Raw genomic sequence first — 18,317 nt, 5'->3', positions numbered from 1 at the left:
TGTTGGGGACACCATTGTCTACCATCTTCCAGTCTGAAAGGCAACCATTTACTGTGACTTGTTGATTTCTGTCCTTAAGCCAATCTTTTATCCAGTTTGATATCGATCCTCCTATTCTATGAGCCTCAATTTTGTTAACCAGCCTTTTATGTGGTACCTTATCAAGCGCTTTCCTCAAATCCATATAAACAACATCCACTACATTCCCTTCATCAACCTTTTCTGTTACTTCATTAAAAAATTCCATTAGATTAGAAAAGCATTGTCTGCCTTTTACAAGTCCATGCTGGCTATTCTTAATTAATTTGAACCTCTCCATGTGTATTGATTTTTTTTTTCCTCCAGTCTTTTCTCATAACTCACATGGGCCATGTGGATCTTCTGTGCACTCTCAATTCTTGGCAACTAGAACAGGGAAAAGTTTTGAAAGTGGGGTCAAACCAAAGCCCTGTACGATTCACTAAGTCCCCCTTTTGAGTATGGGCACCACATTGGCCTGTTTCTAATCTACTTGTAGACTCCAGTGTTTGTTGAGTCCCTCATAGTGTTCAGTGCTTCATAAATCTCCCTTGTCATTTTGAACAGAGGGATAATTACCATGTAACTCTGGATTTGTTTGTTTGAGCACAATTATCCTTTTTAGAACTTCTATCTTGTATGGATAAATAAATAATATGCATTGTGAGGTTGAGAGGCTGGTATTTATAGTCGCTTTCTGTGTTGTTGCCTTTGGTTGAAAAGAATTGAAATTTGCAGCAGTATTGGGTTCTCCTGTATAGTGCAAGGGAGGTACTTGATTCAAGTACTTTAAAGAGAAATAATTTCATTCTTTAGATTCACTCTTGCATAGATTATTCTGTCATGTGAAGACTGTTGCACCTTTTTGTGAATATTGGTTGCTGAAAACCTTTTAAATTGCAGGAACTTGGGTTGTAAAACAGCTTTTTAAAATCTGTACTTCATTTATAAGTAGAGTATTTATTTCCTACAAATGTGGCTTCAGAAAGCACTTTCAGATATTTCAATGTGATGTATTGGTCGATTATTTGCTGTCAAAATAAAGGTGAGGCTAATGGTACTTGTAGTTATTGATCTGCAAATGGTTATTCATATACAAATGGTACAGGCACTTCAGCTGAGAGCATGTGTGCGATTATACACAAAAATCTTAAGATTGCTGTCTAAGATGCACTGCTTCACCTTAAGCTTCACGAAAATGGAATCTCACTGTCTGCTTCACCATTGAAATGCATTGGATGGTGTGAAGTTGCTGTATTTGTGTGGTAGACATGGACTAAACTTGCCACAGAAAGTCATCTATCTTCTCCAATTTTTCCCCGTCTATTTCTTTTTCTGTACCTGATTTGGCATTTCCATATTGATCCTTGGGCTGCTAATCAGTCAATTCTTTAATCTGATTGGTTAAAGGCATGCACGGTTGCTTGCCCTGTTTACTGAGGTCCCAGATGCCCTGTTAGCCTTGCTGTGACTTTCAGTAACTTGCCAAGCAAAACATTTTGAAACCTAAACATGCAAAGTTCACTCTTGGAGCAAATTATGTCCCATTACTTATGATAAACTAGTTATATTTGTCAGAATTCTACTGTAGAAGTTTTTGATGAATTTCACATTGCAAACTTTCCAGACCCTTTGTTTGAAGATTACATTGTGGTTTAGCACTGATTCTGTTGTCTTTGTTAGATGGTGCTGTTATGTGATGCTTCATGCAGACCAGAATGGTGAAAAGCTCCAAGCTTTGCTACGGCTTCTGACAGAACTGCAGGAGAGAGTCCGGATTGTTGAGGCACTCAGCACCGTTCCTCAGATGTACTGCCTAGCTGTTGTTGAGGTAGTAAGGCGGAAAACGTTCACTAAACATTACAGAGAGGTACGTTAAATCAATTATGGTCAAAACCTCCATTTTCATATGTATATACAGTATTTAAAAATAAATAATTTAACTTTTTTTAACTTTAAAGTGGGCCAGTGCTCTTGTAAAAGAAGGAAAGCAACTCTATGAAGCTGAGCGAGCAAAAAGGGAATCGTTTGGAAAGCTGTTTAGTAAGTTATTTTCTCCATTACCCAGGTTGGTTGCATAAAGGCAAAATGGGAAGTATTAGTAATCTGAAGTTGATTAACTAGCTGCTAATTTATCATGTTTCTGTTGTTTATATATGACTCATCTGATTTTTCATTCTTGTTACATTTTTACTTTGCATATATTTGCTAGAACCATCTACAATATAATTAATACAATTTTGATGACACACTTCTAAATGCAATTTATAAAAACTGTCTTTTGAGCTGGACTTGTCAAGTCGTATCTTCAAATTATTTTTACAACATTCTGCAGCAAAATAATTTGCAGCTGGCAGCAGCTTAAACTTGCATAGGAACATATCCCATGGTGTTCAGAAAGGAATGAGCTAGACCCTTGACTTGCTGACTTGCATTGGCTCCCAATCTGGCAATGCCTTGATATGCAAAATTCAAATCCTTGTTTTTAAATCCCTCCATGGCCTCACTGTTCCCTATCTCTATAACCTCCTCTAGTCCTTCAACCCTCTGACATTTCTGCGCCCCTCCAATTCTGACCCCTGTGCATCTCCGATTTTGATCACACTGCCACCACTGTGGCTTCAGCTGTCTAAGCTCTGACTGTTAATTGTATATTAACTGAGTTTAATTGTATACAGGTGGTGGGTATTCATAGGGGATTCACTCATACTCCAAAGACAGAAACTGTGTGTTAGGTTTAGAGGTGCATTTTTGTATGTTGTCTCTGTATCTAAAACTTATAAGTGTGTAAAGATTAGGCTTCAGTTCTATCCTTCACTTCTGGTTATCTTGAATAGAACACCTCTCTACTTCATTCACTCATTTAGCACACACTTTAAAGCCTACATCTTTGACCAAACCTTTGGTCGCCTTCCCTAATATTTCTCTCTCTGGCTTGGTGTCAAATTTTATTAACAGTTATGTGAAGCACCTTGGGACGGTTTCCTGTATTAAAGATGTTATATAAATGTATGTTATTGTTGGGTAGAGAGAAGATTTGAAGAGGTGATTGAAGCTTTGGTTGAAAAGATTTGTTTTGCATAGGCTTTTAAAGGTGGAAAGAGATGTAGCAAGGCAGAAGGATTTAGGGAGAGAATTTCAGAAGTGTAGGTCTCCATGACTAAAATTTCTGTCACTGATGGTAGATTGAAGGGAGGGAGGATGCTCTGGAGTCCAGAAACAGAGTAGTGTAAGGTACATGCTGGACCATGGTGCTGAACAGTGTGGCAGTGGTAGAGTTGAGGGATGCTAGGAGAGATGTTTAAAGGAGAGTAATGATTACAATGCTGGTGAGCTAGGTTGTGTCAGCAAAGACTTGGGCACTGGCGAGTGGGATTTCTTCAGATTAGGAAATGCACAGTGAAATTTTGGATGATGTAGTTTTTGTGGAATAGGGGTTGGGAAATAGATACAAGTGGGTTGCTAAGTTTAAATGATTATTAAGGGTTTCACTGGTAGTGTGTGTGATCTTGGTGAGGTAGAGACTGAAGTGAATGTTTCTGTGGAGTTAATTTATTTTGTGTTCAAGCAGAACCCCATGGTTATGTACTTTTGGATTAAGCTTAACTGGACCTGAAATGGTATGGCTTCAGAGTTGTTTTTTTTATATAATGAGAACTCAACAGGTGCACATGAACCTGCCAGTGTTTCCCTGGCAGAAATTCAGGCTCATCCATGGTTGATACTGGGCAGACAGTTGTGCCATAACAGTTGTTGGCCTAGAGAGATGAAGATGCATGTGAAAACTTTTCCTATGCTTGTGGATAATATAAATGAGGGGTAGCGTGTGCCTGAGCGTCTTGGAGGATGTTGAATGCTGATTACATTACTTTTCCTCATAAACCTCTCCCCTCCACCTCTTCTGTGGACATTAACTTTTGCTAGGAAACTGTTTCATTATCACTGTTTATCCTTTGGTACTTTGCCTAAGTGATCGTTGTTTATGTATGAACTCTGGCAGAGTGAGGACTGTTCTTCATCTGAAGGATGTTGTAACTAAACCTGGTCCTGCCTTCATATACTTAAAGGTATTGCTGATTAGTAGTCAGCAGCAGGAACCGTGGCTGACCCTTCTCACGCTTTCTAACCTAGTGATGCTATGACTAACTGTTACGGCTCTACTAGTCACCATAAAATGTAATGGAAACAGAGACTTGCCTGGCCTGGCTTGCCCATTACTGTCTTATCCAGCTGAGCCATCAGGGGATCTCTTTGCTTGCTTTTCTATTAATGTTTTTTGTGCGAATAATTTTATGTAAGTTTTCAGGTGTTTTCAAGTCTACCTTTTGTATATTTATACTGTGGCTTCTTTCCCTCCACCCCCTCCATAGGAAGATCATTTCTTAGAAATCGTTTGTTTAAGGGACTTGACTCATGGCCGTCATCATCTTTTTGTGTACGTATAAATAACTTTTGCCTGAACAATCAATATATTAAATTTTCTAGACTATTTTAAATCATTGAGCTTTTGTAGTAGGTTTGTTGCATTTTATTTAAAAAACGCTTCTGAACCCTGCCATCGGACTGAAATGTGGGTCAGAAGCCCGCACTGTATGGGAAATGGTCACTCATTGTGATTTTCCCTAGGGCAGCTAATTAATGGCCAGAGAATGGGCTCACCATCCAATTAAGAATGGCGGGTGGGCTCTCGAAGCTAGAGGGCAAATCAGAGGTCTTGCAGTTTGAAAAGAGCAGCAGGCTGTAATGGAAGTGAGGGAGACGGTGCTGCAAAATGGAGGCACCCTCTCCAACTTTTACAAATTTAAATTACGGGGCAGCCTGCAGCTGCTGCAGCACTCCGGCATGGGCTTGCCTGGAGCGCTGGTCCCTTGGTCTGCTGCCGGGAGGCTGCCTCTAAGAAGTTAATCAGGCCGCTGCAGCCTCTGAACATCCGGAGGCCGACTGGGATTTTCTAGTCTGCTTCCTTTAATTAGCCTCAATAGGCCATGCCCCTGTGCCCCCTCCTCCTACCCCAACCCATCTCCAGAAAAATAGGGGTGGGATGGAGCCTGGGAACTGGGACGCAGACCAGCGATGCTATTTTTAGCTCCCGTCCGCCTTAGATCCCAGCCCTAGCAGGGCCTTAAAATTCAGCGCGTAAGCTTCTGAGCGCTCTTTGAGGCAAAATTGCTGATGGAATTGAAAACTGAATTTTTCTCAGCTGTTTTTGCAAGAAGCTTTTGCTGAGTAAAATGTTTGTTTATGAATTCTTTTTGAGAATAAGTGTAACTGAATATAATCCTTCAGCTGTAAACTAATGGGTTGTTTAAGTCCTGGTCTTGACTATATGAGTTCATTTGCATTGCCAGCAAATCTAATCTGAGAGACGACATTTATACTTTATTTGAATCAGATCTGTTCTAAAAAAAAATAAGCTTTATTTCCTCTGACTTGGAGACTTTGTCCAGTCATGAAAATTCTTTCTAGTAGGGTCTAGAGTTAGAAATTTTGTTTGGATAATGATCACAACAAGCAGCTGTTCAATTTGTCATGGAGCCTGTATAAATAGTTAGCTGGTTTTTTTTAATGAAACATAATAGTTTAAATTCTCGGTGCTGGTATGCTGTCATAGTGCTGATTGCCAGGACAAAGCATTCCTCGGGCTACAATTCCTTCCTAAACTACTGTCATTAAAATATATTTTTGTGGTACTATTTTATTATAGTGCTGGCAGCACTTAATTCTTTATAGCATTGATACTGTTTTTAATTGCAGAATCTGTTTTTGGGTGTTGTGAGCAAATGATAGAGCTACCATTCCCTTTGTGCACTGTTTTCTACCAAGGGAAAACTGAGCTTTCTGCATGCAAACGTAATATTGATCGTGGTCACCAACCTCTGACTCTGAATGATAGTGATAATGTAGGAGAGTCAGCTCTTTATTGCAGGAAGCTTGAAGACACCACTGCAAAGACTACTTCTCCCTCTCGTTCAAGTGTTGAACTGTCACCAACTGGGCTTCATCTTTTGCCACCAAGTGAAAATTGCATGGTCTTGTAACTGCCTTCTGAAATGCAATTTTCAAAGCATTAATTAAAGCAATTCAGGGACTTGAGTGAGATAGAAAATGCATCCCAGTTCCTCCACCAAAACAATTAGAGTCATAGAATCATACAGCACAGAAACAGGCCCTTCGGCCCACCGTGTCTGCGCCGGCCATCAAGCCTATCTATTCTGATCCCATTTTCCAGCACATAGCCCGTAGCCTTGTATGCCAAGGCGTTTCAAGTGCTCATCTGAATACTTAAATGTTGTGAGGGTTCCTACCTCTACCACCCCTTCAGGCAGTATGCTCCAGATTCCAACCATCCTCTGGGTGAAAACAATTTTCCTCAAATCTCCTCTAAACCGCCTGCCCCTCATCTTAAATCTGTGCACCCTGATTATTGACACCTCTGCTAAGGTAAAAAAAAGTTTCTCCCTCTCTACCCTATCTATGTTCCTCATAATTTTGTATACCTCTATCAGGTCTCCCCTCAGCCTTCTCTGCTCTAAGGAAAACCAGCCTATCCAGTCTCTCTTCATTGCTGAAATGCTCCAGCCCAGGTAACATCTTGGTAAATCTGTTCTGCACGCTGTTCAGTGCAATCACATTCTCCCTATAGTGTGGTGATCAGAACTGTACACAGTACTCCAGCCGTGGCCTAAGTAGTGTTTTTTACAGCTCCATCATAACCTCCCTGCTCTTATATTCTATGCCTCGGCTAATAAAGGCAAGTATCCCGTATGTTTTCCGAACCACCTTATCTGCCTGTGCTGCTGCCTTCAGTGATCTATGGACAAGTACACCAAGGTCCCTCTGACCCTCTGTACTTCCTAGGGTCCTATCACCCGTTGTATATTCCCTTGCCTTGTTAGTCCTCCCAAAATGTATCACCCACACTTCTCGATTAAATTCCATTTGCCAGTGCTCTGCCCATCTTACCAGCCCTTCTATGTCGTCCTGTAATCTAAGGCTTTCCTCCTCACTATTTATGACCCCACCAATTTTCATGTCATTTGCGAACTTACTGATCATACCTCCTATATTCACGTCTTAAATCATTAATGTATACTACAAACAGCAAGGGTCCCAGCACCGATCCCTGCTGTACACCAATGGTCACAGGCTTCCAATCGAAAAAACAACCCTCAACCATCACCCTCTGCCTCCTGCCACTGAGCCAATTTTGGATCCAATTTGCCAAATTGCCCTGGATCCCATGGGCTCTTACCTTATTAACTAATCTCCCGCGGGGGACCTTATCAAGGGCGGCGCAGTGATTAGCACCGCAGCCTCACAGCTCCAGCGACTCGGGTTCAGTTCTGGGTACTGCTTGTGCGGAGTTTGCAAGTTCTCCCTGTGACTGCGTGGGTTTTCGCCGGGTGCTCCGGATTACTCCCACAGCCAAAGACTTGCAGGTTGAAAGGTAAATTGGCCATTGTAAATTGCCCCTAGTGTCGGGATGTGGTAAGGAATATGGGATTAATGTAGGATTAGTATAAATGGGTGGTTGTTGGTCGGCACAGACTCTGTAGGCTGAAGGGCCTGTTTCAGTGCTGTATCTCTAAATAAATAAATAAAATAAAAGCTTTACTGAAGTCCATGTAGACTACATCAACTGCTTTACCCTGATCTACACAGCAGTCACCTCCTCTCAAAATTCAATTAAGTTTGTTAGACATGATCTCCCCCTGACAAAGCCGCGCTGACTATCCTTGATTAATTCCTGCCTCTCCAAGTGGAGATCAATCCTGTCACTCAGAATTTTTTCCAATAGTTTCCCTACCACTGATGTTAGACTCACTGGCCTGTAATTACTGGTTTATCCCTGCTACCCTTCTTGAATAATGGTACCGCATTCGCTGTCCTCCAGTCCTCTGGCACCTCTCCTGTGGCCAGAGAGGATTTGAAAATTTGTGTCAAAGCCCCAGCTTTCTCCTCCCTTGCCTCACATAGCAGCCTGGGAAACATCTCATCTGGGCCTGGGGATTTATCCACTTTTAAGCCCACTAAAACTGCTAATACCTACTCCCTTTCAATATTAATTTGGTCGAGTATATCACAATCCCTCTCCCTGATCTCTACACTTACATTGTCCTTCTCCATAGTAAACACAGATAGAACAAAAGAACAAAGAAAATTACAGCACAGGAACAGGCCCTTCGCCCTCCAAGCCTGTGCCGATCCAGATCCTCTATCTAAACATGTCGCTTATTTTCTAAGGCTCTGTATCTCTTTGCTTCCTACCCATTCATGTATCTGTCTAGATACATCTTAAAAGACGCTATCGTGTTCGCATCGACCACCTCCGCTGGCAACGCGTTCCAGGCACCCACCACCCTCTGCGTAAAGAAATTTCCGCGCATATCCCCCCTAAACTTTTCCCTTCTCACTTTGAACTCGTGACCCCTAGTAATTGAATCCCCCACTCTGGGGAAAAAGCTTCTTGCTATCCAACCTGTCTATACCTCTCATGATTTTGTACACCTCAATCAGGTCCCCCCTCAACCTCCGTCTTTCTAATGAAAATAATCCTAATCTACTCAACCTCTCTTCAGAGCTAGCGCCCTCCATACCAGGCAACATCCTGGTGAACCTCCTCTGCACCCTCTCCAAAGCATCCACATCCTTTTGGTAATGTGGTGACAAGAACTGCACGCAGTATTCCAAATGTGGCCGAACCAAAGTCCTATACAACTGTAACATGACCTGCCAACTCTTGTACTCAATACCCCGTCCGATGAAGGAAAGCATGCCGTATGCCTTCTTGACCACTCTATTGACCTGCGTTGCCACCTTCAGGGAACAATGGACCTGAACACCCAAATCTCTCTGGACATCAATTTTCCCCAGGACTTTTCCATTTACTGTATAGTTCACTCTTGAATTGGATCTTCCAAAATACATCACCTCGTATTTGCCCTGATTGAACTCCATCGGCCATTTCTCTGCCCAAATCTCCAATCACTCTATATTCTGCTGTATTCTCTGACAGATGAAAAGTAATCATTTAAAACTTCACCTACATCCTACTGCTCCACACACAGATTGCCACTTTGGTCCCTAATGGGCCCTACTCTTTCCCTGGTTATCCTCTTTCCCTTAATATACTTCTAAAACACCTTGGGATTTTCCTTTATCTTGCCCGCCAGTGTTTTTTCATGCCCCCTCTTCGCGCTCTCAATTACTTTAGGTATCCCCCTTACACTTTCTATACTCCTCTAGTGCCTCTGCTGTTTTCAGCCAGCTGAATCTGCCATAAGCCGCCTTTTTTTTTTCCTTTATCCAATCCTCTATATCCCTTGACATTCAGGGTTGGTCCTACCCTTCACCTTTACGGGAACTTGTTGGCCCTGAACTCAAATTCTCCTTTTTGAATGACTCTCACTGGTCTGATGTAGACTTCCTACAAGTAGCTTCTCCCAGTCTACTTTGGCCAGATCCTGTTTTATCATATTGAAATCGGCCTTCCCCCAATTCAGTACCTTTATTTCCGGTCCATCTTTGTTCTTTTTCATTACTACCTTAAATCTGAAGTACTATGGTCGCTATCCCTGAAATGCTCCGCACTGACACTTCTACCATTTGTCCAGCTTCATTCCTTAGGATTAGGTTCCGTACCGCCCCTTCTCTTGTAGGACTTACTACGTGCAGGCTCAAAAAGTTCTCTTGTATGCCCTTTAAGAATTCCACTCCCTTTAAGTCTTTTGCAGAAAGACTATCCCAGTTAATATTGTGGAAGTTGAAATCCCCCGCTATTATTACCCTATTATTTTTACACCCCTCTGAGATTTACCCTCATATCTGCTTCTCTATCTCTCCCTGATGATTTGGAGGCCTGTAGTGCACTCCCAGTCAAGTGATTGCCTGCTTTTTGTTTTTAAGTTCTACCTATATGGTCTTATTTGATGAACCATCTAAGATGTCATTACTCCTTTACTGCAGTAATTGACTCCTTGATCAACAGTGCAGTGCCACCTCCTCTGTTACATTCCCCCCCCTGCCCCCGTCATGCCTGAAGATTCTATATCCTGGAATATTGAGTTGCCAGTCCTGCCCTTCCCTCAACCATGTCTCCGTGATAGCAATAATATCATATTCCCATGTGTTAATCAACACCCTCAATTCATCTGCCTTACTTGTAAGACTCCTTGCATTGAAATCGATGCCATCCAGCCTTGCATTAGTGGCTTGTGCCTTAACAGGTCTATATTTGCTTTGCCTTCCAGACTGACATAATTGGCTGTGCATTACCCCCTACTGTACCTCCACTCTGTATCCCATCCCCCTGCCAAATTAGTTTAAACCCGCCCCCCCCCCCCCACCCACCAACAGCACTAGCAAACCTCCCAGCAAGGATGATGTTCTGGTTCAGGTGCAAGCCGTCCAACTTGTACAGGTCCCACCTTCGCCAGAATCAGACCCAGTGATCCAGGAAACAAAAGCCCTCCCTCCTGTACCCTGTCTTCAGCCAGACATTCATCTGCTCTATTCTCCTATTCCTATATTCACTAGCACATGGCACTGGGAGTAATCCAGAGATTACAACCTTTGAGGTCCTGCTTTTTAATCTGCTATGTAGCTCCCTAAATTCTTGTTGCAGGACCTCATCCCTGTTTTTACCTATGTCATTGGTACCAGTGTGAACCACGACCTCTGGCTGTTCACCCTTCCCTTTCAGAATGTCCTGTTGATGCTCTGTGACATCCTTGACTCTAGCACCGGAGAGGCAACACACCATCCTGGAATCATGTTTGCGGCCACAGAAATGCTTATCTGTACCCCTTACGATAGAATACCCTATCACTATAGCTCTCCCACTCCTTTTCCTCCCCTCCTGTGCAGCTGAGCCACCTGTGGTGCCACAAACTTGGCTCTTAATCCATTCCCCTGAGAAGCTTTCTCCACCCAACAGTGCTCAAAGCAGAATATCTGTTGGAGAGGTAGATGGACCCAGGGGACTCCTGCACTACCTGCCTTATTCTTCTACATAATAAGAATTGCATTGTTAATAAACCATTAAATTGGTCCATTCCGTTAAGTATACTCTGCAACAACAGCATTACATTGTTGACTTTTATTGTTACAGACGCAGAAGCCTCGAAAGTTTGATTTTGAGCTTCCTGATGTATCCTTAGCTGACTTGCAGTTTCTGCAATCCTGTTGTCCTTCAGAAGTTCAGCCTTTCCTCAGGTAACTTGTGCGGTTAAATGTTGCTTGAGTGTGTGGCTCTATTACGGTTTTCCTAATATGTAAATTCCCTTTAGTAAGATTCATTTTGCAACTCGAAGACATTAAAAATGCAGTCACTTTATGGCTCTGGTTGAAATATGATTTTTAATTTGGGAGGAGAAAAAACTCCCAAGCATTCTTCGTGGAATGTCAGTTTTTTTTTAAATGTTCCTTGCGCAACAGGTGCATTTCAAAATTTCTTTTTTGTTAAAACATATTCAACCTTCGAAATATAAGCTTTTATGAGAAAACTTGGGTAAGGTCTTTTAAGTGTCAATTTGGCAGGCGGAGTATTCCATCGGTGCAGAAAGTTGTGTCTTTGAGCATCACAACATGACTTGAGCTCATCATTTAGCCTGTTTGCAGTTCAGTACCGAGCAAGTGATACACTGTTGTTAGGAGAACCACCCCTAGCTGTGGAGCAATTTAGATCTGAGTTTACTTCTTGAAAAACTAAGTCAGGTAGCACTTTCATCACTTTGTGTGGAAAAGTCAGTGGAACAAAGAACAGTACAGCGCAGGAACAGGCCATTTGGCCCTCCAGGCCTGCGTCGATCATGATGCCTGTCTAAACTAAAACCTTCATTTCCGGGGTCCGTATCCCTCTATTCCCATCCTATTCATGCATTTGTCAAGATGCCTCTGAAACATCACTATCGTACCAGTTTCCACCACCTCCCCTGGCAGCAAGTTCCAGGCACTCACCGACCTCTGTGTAAAAAACTTGCCTCGCAAATCCCCTCTAAACTTTGCCCCTCGGACCTTAAACCTATGTCCCCGAGTAACTGACTCTTCCACCCTGGGAAAAAGCTTCTGACCATCCACTCTGTCCATGCCACTTATAACTTTGTAAACCTCTATCAGGTCGCCCCTCCACCTCCGTCGTTCCAGTGAAAACAGTCCGAGTTTTTCCAACCTCTCCTCATAGCTAATGCCCTCCAGACCAGGCAACATCCTGGTAAACCTCTTCTGTACCCTCTCCAAAGCCTCCATATCCTACTGGTAGCATGGTGACCAGAATTGTACGCAGTATTCCAAGTATGGCCTAACTAAGGTTCTGTACAGCTGCAGCATGACTTGCCAATTTTTATACTCTGTGTCCTGACCGATGAAGGCAAGCATGCCATATGCCTTCTTGACTACCTTATCCACCTGCGTTGCCACTTTCAGTGACCTGTGGACCTGTACGCCCAGATCTCTCTACCTGTCAATACTCCTAAGGGTTCTGCCATTTACTGTATACTTCCCACCTGCATTAGACCTTCCAAAATGCATTACCGCATACTTACTAATCAGACCAGCTACATTTTCCTCCAAATCATTTGTATATACTACAAACAGCAGAGGTCCCAGCACTGATCCTAGGGAACACCACTAGTCACAGCCCTCCATTCAGAAAAGCATCCTTCCACTGCTGCCCTCTGTCTTCTATTACCGAGCCAGTTCTGTATCCATCTTGCCAGCTCACCTCTGATCCCGTGTGACTTCATCTTTTGTACCAGTCTGCCATAACTGACCTTGTCAGAGGCTTTACTGAAGTCCATGTAGACAACATCCACTGCCCTTCCTTCATCAATCATCTTTGTCACTTCCTCAAAAAACTCGATCAAGTTAGTGAGACACGACCTCCCCTTCATAAAACCATGCTGCCTCTCGCTAATAAGTCCATTTGTTTCCAAATGGGAGTAAATCCTGACCCGAGAGAATCCTCTCCAATAATTTCCCGACCACTGATGTAAGGCTGACCAGCCTGTAATTTCCTGGATTATCCTTGCTACCCTTCTTAAACAAAGGAACAACATTGGCTATTCTCCAGTCCTCTGGGACCTCACCTGTAGCCAATGAGGATACAAAGATTTCTGTCAAGGCCCCAGCAATTTCCTCCTCTGCCTCTTTCAGTATTCTGGGGTAGATTCCATCAGGCCCTGGGGACTTATCGAAATATTTTTCAAGACGTCCAAAACCACTTCCTTTTTGATATCGACATGACCCAGACTATCTACAGTCCCTTCCCGAGACTCATCATCCACCAAGTCCTTCTCTTTGGTGAATACTGATGCAAAGTGCTCATTTAGTACCTCGCCCATTTCCTCTGGCTCCACGCATAGATTCCCTCCTCTGTCCTTGAGTGGGCCAACCCTTTCCCTGGCTACCCTCTTGCTCTTTATATATGTCTAAGAAGCCTTGGGATTCTCCTTAATCCTGTTTGCCAATGACTTTTCATGATCATATTTAGGGAGTTAGGAGCCAAGTTTAAAAAGTAGGACCTCAGAGGTAGTAATCTCAGGATTGCTACCAGTGCCACGTGCTAGTCAGAGTAGAAATGAAAGAATAGTCAGGCTGAATGCGTGGCTTGAGAGATGGTGCAGGAGGGAGGGGTTCAGATTTTTGGGACACTGGGACCGGTTCTGGGACTATTACAAATTGGATGGTCTACACCTGGGCCGGACTGCAACCAATGTCCTTGGGGGTGCTTTTCCTAACGCTGTTGGGGAGGGTTTAAACTAATGTGGCAGGGGGATGGGAACCAAATGAGGAGGTCAGTGGACAGTAAGGAGGTAGTAACTAAAGCCTGTAAGGAACCAGATAATGAAGTCAGCGTGACTAAGGGAAAGAGTAGGCAGCGAGCAGATGATGAACGCAAAGGGACTGGTGGTCTGAGGTGCATTTGTTTTAATGCAAGAAGTGTAGTAGGTAAGGCAGATGAACTTAGGGCTTGGATTAGTACATGGGAGTATGATATTATTGCTATTACTGAGACTTGGTTGAGGGAAGGGCATGATTGGCAACTAAATATCCAGGATATCGATGTTTCAGGCGGGATAGAGAGGGAGGTAAAAGAGGTGGAGGAGTTGCATTACTGGTCAAAGAGGATATCACAGCTGTGCTGAAGGAGGGCACTATGGAGGACTCGAGCTGTGAGGCAATATGGACAGAACTCAGAAATAGGAAGGGTACGGTAACAATGTTGGGGCTGTACTACAGGCCTCCCAACAGCGAGCGTGAGATAGAGGTACAAATATGTAAACAGATTATGGAAAGATGTAGGAGCAAAAGGGTGGTGGTGATAGGATATTTTAATTTTCCCTACATTGACTGGGATTCACTTAGTGTTAGAGGTCTAGATGGAGCAGAATTTGTAAGGAGCATCCAGGAGGGTTTTCTGGAGCAGTATGTAAATAGTCCAACTCGGGAAGGGGCCATACTGGACCTGGTGTTGGGGAATGAGCCCGGCCAGGTGGTTGAAGTTTCAGTAGGGGACTACTTTGGGAATAGTGATCACAATTCCGTAAGTTTTAGAATACTCATGGACAAAGACGAGAGTGGTCCTAAAGGAAGAGTGCTAAATTGGGGGAAGGCCAACTATACCAAAATTCGGCAGGAGCTGGGGAATGTAGATTGGGAGCAGCTGTTTGAAGGTAAATCCACATGTGATATGTGGGAGGCTTTTAAAGAGAGGTTGATTAGCGTGCAGGAGAGACATGTTCCTGTGAAAATGAAGGATAGAAATGGTAAGATTAGGGAACCATGGATGACAGGTGAAATTGTGAGACTAGCTAAGAGGAAAAAGGAAGCATACATAAGGTCTAGGCGGCTGAAGAAAGACGAAACTTTGAAAGAATATCGGGATTGTAGGAGCAATCTGAAACGAGAAATTAAGAGGACTAAAAGGGGTAATGAAATATCTTTAGCAAACAGGGTTAAGGAAAATCCCAAAGCCTTTTATTCATATATAAGGAGCAAGAGGGTAACTAGAGAAAGGATTGGCCCACTCAAGGACAAAGGAGGAAAGTTATGCGTGGAGTCAGAGAAAATGGGTGAGATTCTAAAAGAGTACTTTGCATCGGTATTCACAGAGGAGAGGGACATGACGGATGTTGAGGTTAGGGACAGATGTTTGATTACTCTGGGTCAAGTCGGCATAAGGAGGGAGGAAGTGTTGGGTATTCTAAAAGGCATTAAGGTGGGCAAGTCCCCAGGTCCGGATGGGATCTATCCCAGGTTGCTGAGGGAAGCGAGAGAGGAAATAGCTGGGGCCTTGACAGATATCTTTGCAGCATCCTTAAACACGGGTGAGGTCCCGGAGGACTGGAGAATTGCTAATGTTGTCCCCTTGTTTAAGAAGGGTAGCAGGGATAATCCAGGTAATTATAGACCGGTGAGCCTGACGTCAGTGGTAGGGAAGCTGCTGGAGAAGATACTGAGGGATAGGATCTATTCCCATTTGGAAGAAAATGGGCTTATCAGTGATAGGCAACATGGTTTTGTGCAGGGAAGGTCATGTCTTACCAACTTAATAGAATTCTTTGAGGAAGTGACAAAGTTGATTGATGAGGGAAGGGCTGTAGATGTCATATACATGGACTTCAGTAAGGCGTTTGATCAGGTTCCCCATGGTAGGCTGATGGAGAAAGTGAAGTCGCATGGGGTCCAGAGTGTACTAGCTAGATGGATAAAGAACTGGCTGGGCAACAGGAGACAGAGAGTAGCAGTGGAAGGGAGTTTCTCAAAATGGAGACGTGTGACCAGTGGTGTTTAGTTTAGTTTAGAGATACAGCACTGAAACAGGCCCTTCGGCCCACCGAGTCTGTGCCGACCATCAACCACCCACTTATACTAATCCTACACTAGCCCCATATCCCTACCCACACTAGGGGCAACTTATAATGGCCAATTAACCTGCAAGTCTTTGGCATGTGGGAGGAAACCGGAGCACCCGGAGGAAACCCACGCAGACACAGGGAGAACTTGCAAACTCCACACAGGCAGTACCCAGAATTGAACCCGGGTCGCTGGAGCTGTGAGGCGGCAGTGCTAACCACTGCGCCACTGTGCCGCCCCAGGGATCCGTGCTGGGACCACTGTTGTTTGTGATATACATAAATGATTTGGAGGAAAGTATAGGTGGTCTGATTAGCAAGTTTGCAGACGACACTAAGATTGGTGGAGTAGCAGATACTGAAGGGGACTGTCAGAGAATACAGCAGAATATAGGTAGATTGGAGAGTTGGGCAGAGAAATGGCAGATGGAGTTCAATCAGGGCAAATGCGAGGTGATGCATTTTGGAAGATCCAATTCAAGAGTGGACTATACAGTAAATGGAAAAGTCCTGGGGAAAATTGATGTGCAGAGAGATTTGGGTGTTCAGGTCCATTGTTCCCTGAAGGTGGCAACGCAGGTCAATAGAGTGGTCAAGAAGGCATACGGCATGCTTTCCTTCATCGGATGGGGTATTGAGTACAAGAGTTGGCAGGTCATGTTACAGTTTTATAGGACTTTGGTTCGGCCACATTTGGAATACTGCGTGCACTTTTGGTTGCCACATTACCAAAAGGATGTGGATGCTTTGGAGAGGGTGCAGAGGAGGTTCACCGGGATGTTGCCTGGTATGGAGGGCGCTTGCTATGAAGAGAGGTTGAGTAGATTAGGATTATTTTCATTAGAAAGACAGAGGTTGAGGGGGGACCTGATTGAGGTGTACAAAATCATGAGAGGTATAGACAGGGTGGATAGCAAGAAGCTTTTTCCCAGAGTGGGGGATTCAATTACTAGGGGCCACGAGTTCAAAGTGAGAGGGGAAAAGTTTAGGGGGGGATATGCATGGAAATTTCTTTACGCAGAGGGTGGTGGGTGCCTGGAACACGTTGCCAGCGGAGGTGGTAGACGCGGGCACGATAGCGTCTTTTAAGATGTATCTGGACAGATACATGAATGGGCAGGAATCAAAGAGATACAGACCCTTAGAAAATAGGCGACATGTTTAGATAGAGGATCTGGATCGGCGCAGGCTTGGAGGGCCGAAGGGCCTGTTCCTGTGCTGTAATTTTCTTTGTTCTTTGTTCTTTGATCCCTTTTAGCCCTCCTGACTCCTTGCTTAAGTTTCTTCCTACTTTCTTTATATTCCTCAAGGGCTTTGTCTGTTCTCAGCCTTCTGGCCCTTACAAATGCTTCCTTTTTCTTTTTGACTAGACTCACAATATCCCTTGTTATCCAAGGTTCCAGAAATTTGCCAAACTTATCCTTCATCCTCACAGGAACATGCTGGTCCTGGATTCTAATCAACTGACATTTGAAAGACTCCCCCATGTCAGATGTTGATTTACCCTCAAACAGCCGTCCCCAATCTAAATTCTTCAGTTCCTGCTTAATATTGTTATAATTAGCCTTCCCCCAATTTAGCACCTTCACCCAAGGACTACTCTTATCCTTATCCACAAGTACCTTAAAACGTACGGAATTATGGTCGCTGTTCCCAAAATGCTCCCCTACTGAGACTTCAACCACCTGGCTGGGCTCATTCTCCAGGACCAAGTCCTGTACGACCCCTTCCCTAGTTGGACTATCTACATATTGTTTTAAGAAGCCCTCCTGGATGCTCCTCACAAATTCTGCCCCATCCAAACCCCTAGCACTAAGTGTCCCAGTCAATATAGGGGAAGTTAAAATCACTCACCACAGCAACCCTGTTGCTTTTACATCTTTCCAAAATCTGTCTACATATCTGCTCCTCTATCTCCCACTGGCAGTTGGAAGGCCTGTAGTAAATCCCCAACATTGTGACCGTACCCTTCCTATTCCTGATCTCTACCCATATTGCGCCTCTGCACGATCCCTCCGAGGTGTCCTCCCGCAGTACAGCTGTGGTATTCTCCTTAACCAGTAATGCAACTCCCCCACCCCTTTTACATCCCCCTCTATCCCGCCTGAAGCATCTAAATCTCAGAACGTTTAGCTGGCAATCCTGTCCTTCCCTCAACCAAGTCTCTTAATAGCAACAACTTCATAGTTCCAAGTACTAATCCAAGCTCTAAGTTCATCTGCCTTACCTGTTATACTTCTCTCATTGAAACAAATGCTTTTCAGACCACCAGTCCCGCTGTGCTCAGCAACATCTGTCTGCCTGCTCTTCCTCTCAGTCTTACTGGCTTTATTCTCTAGTTCCCCCTCAGTTATTTCACCTGCTGATCTCCTGCTCTGGTTCCCACCCCCCTGCCACACTAGTTTAAACCCTCCCGAGTGATGCCAGCAAACCTTGCAGCCAGGA

The 18,317-nt window shown here is 43.9% G+C and overlaps 1 protein-coding gene across 5 annotated transcripts in view; it reads left to right on the top strand.

Annotated features, from left to right (window-relative positions):
* The window catches only part of rb1cc1 (RB1-inducible coiled-coil 1), a 311,904-nt gene that overhangs the window by 122,610 nt on the left and 170,977 nt on the right, over positions 1 to 18,317 (top strand). For all 5 annotated transcript variants that reach the window (XM_068031835.1, XM_068031832.1, XM_068031833.1 and 2 more), the window contains 4 exons: positions 1,702 to 1,888; positions 1,980 to 2,061; positions 4,389 to 4,453; positions 11,129 to 11,232. In XM_068031835.1, the coding sequence (XP_067887936.1) occupies positions 1,702 to 1,888; positions 1,980 to 2,061; positions 4,389 to 4,453; positions 11,129 to 11,232 (438 nt within the window). The remainder of the gene's footprint in view (positions 1 to 1,701; positions 1,889 to 1,979; positions 2,062 to 4,388; positions 4,454 to 11,128; positions 11,233 to 18,317) is intronic.

This window comes from Heterodontus francisci, chromosome 5 (assembly GCF_036365525.1).
Source record: "Heterodontus francisci isolate sHetFra1 chromosome 5, sHetFra1.hap1, whole genome shotgun sequence".
NCBI lineage: Eukaryota > Metazoa > Chordata > Chondrichthyes > Heterodontiformes > Heterodontidae > Heterodontus > Heterodontus francisci.
This window is presented reverse-complemented; position numbering and strand designations above follow the sequence as displayed.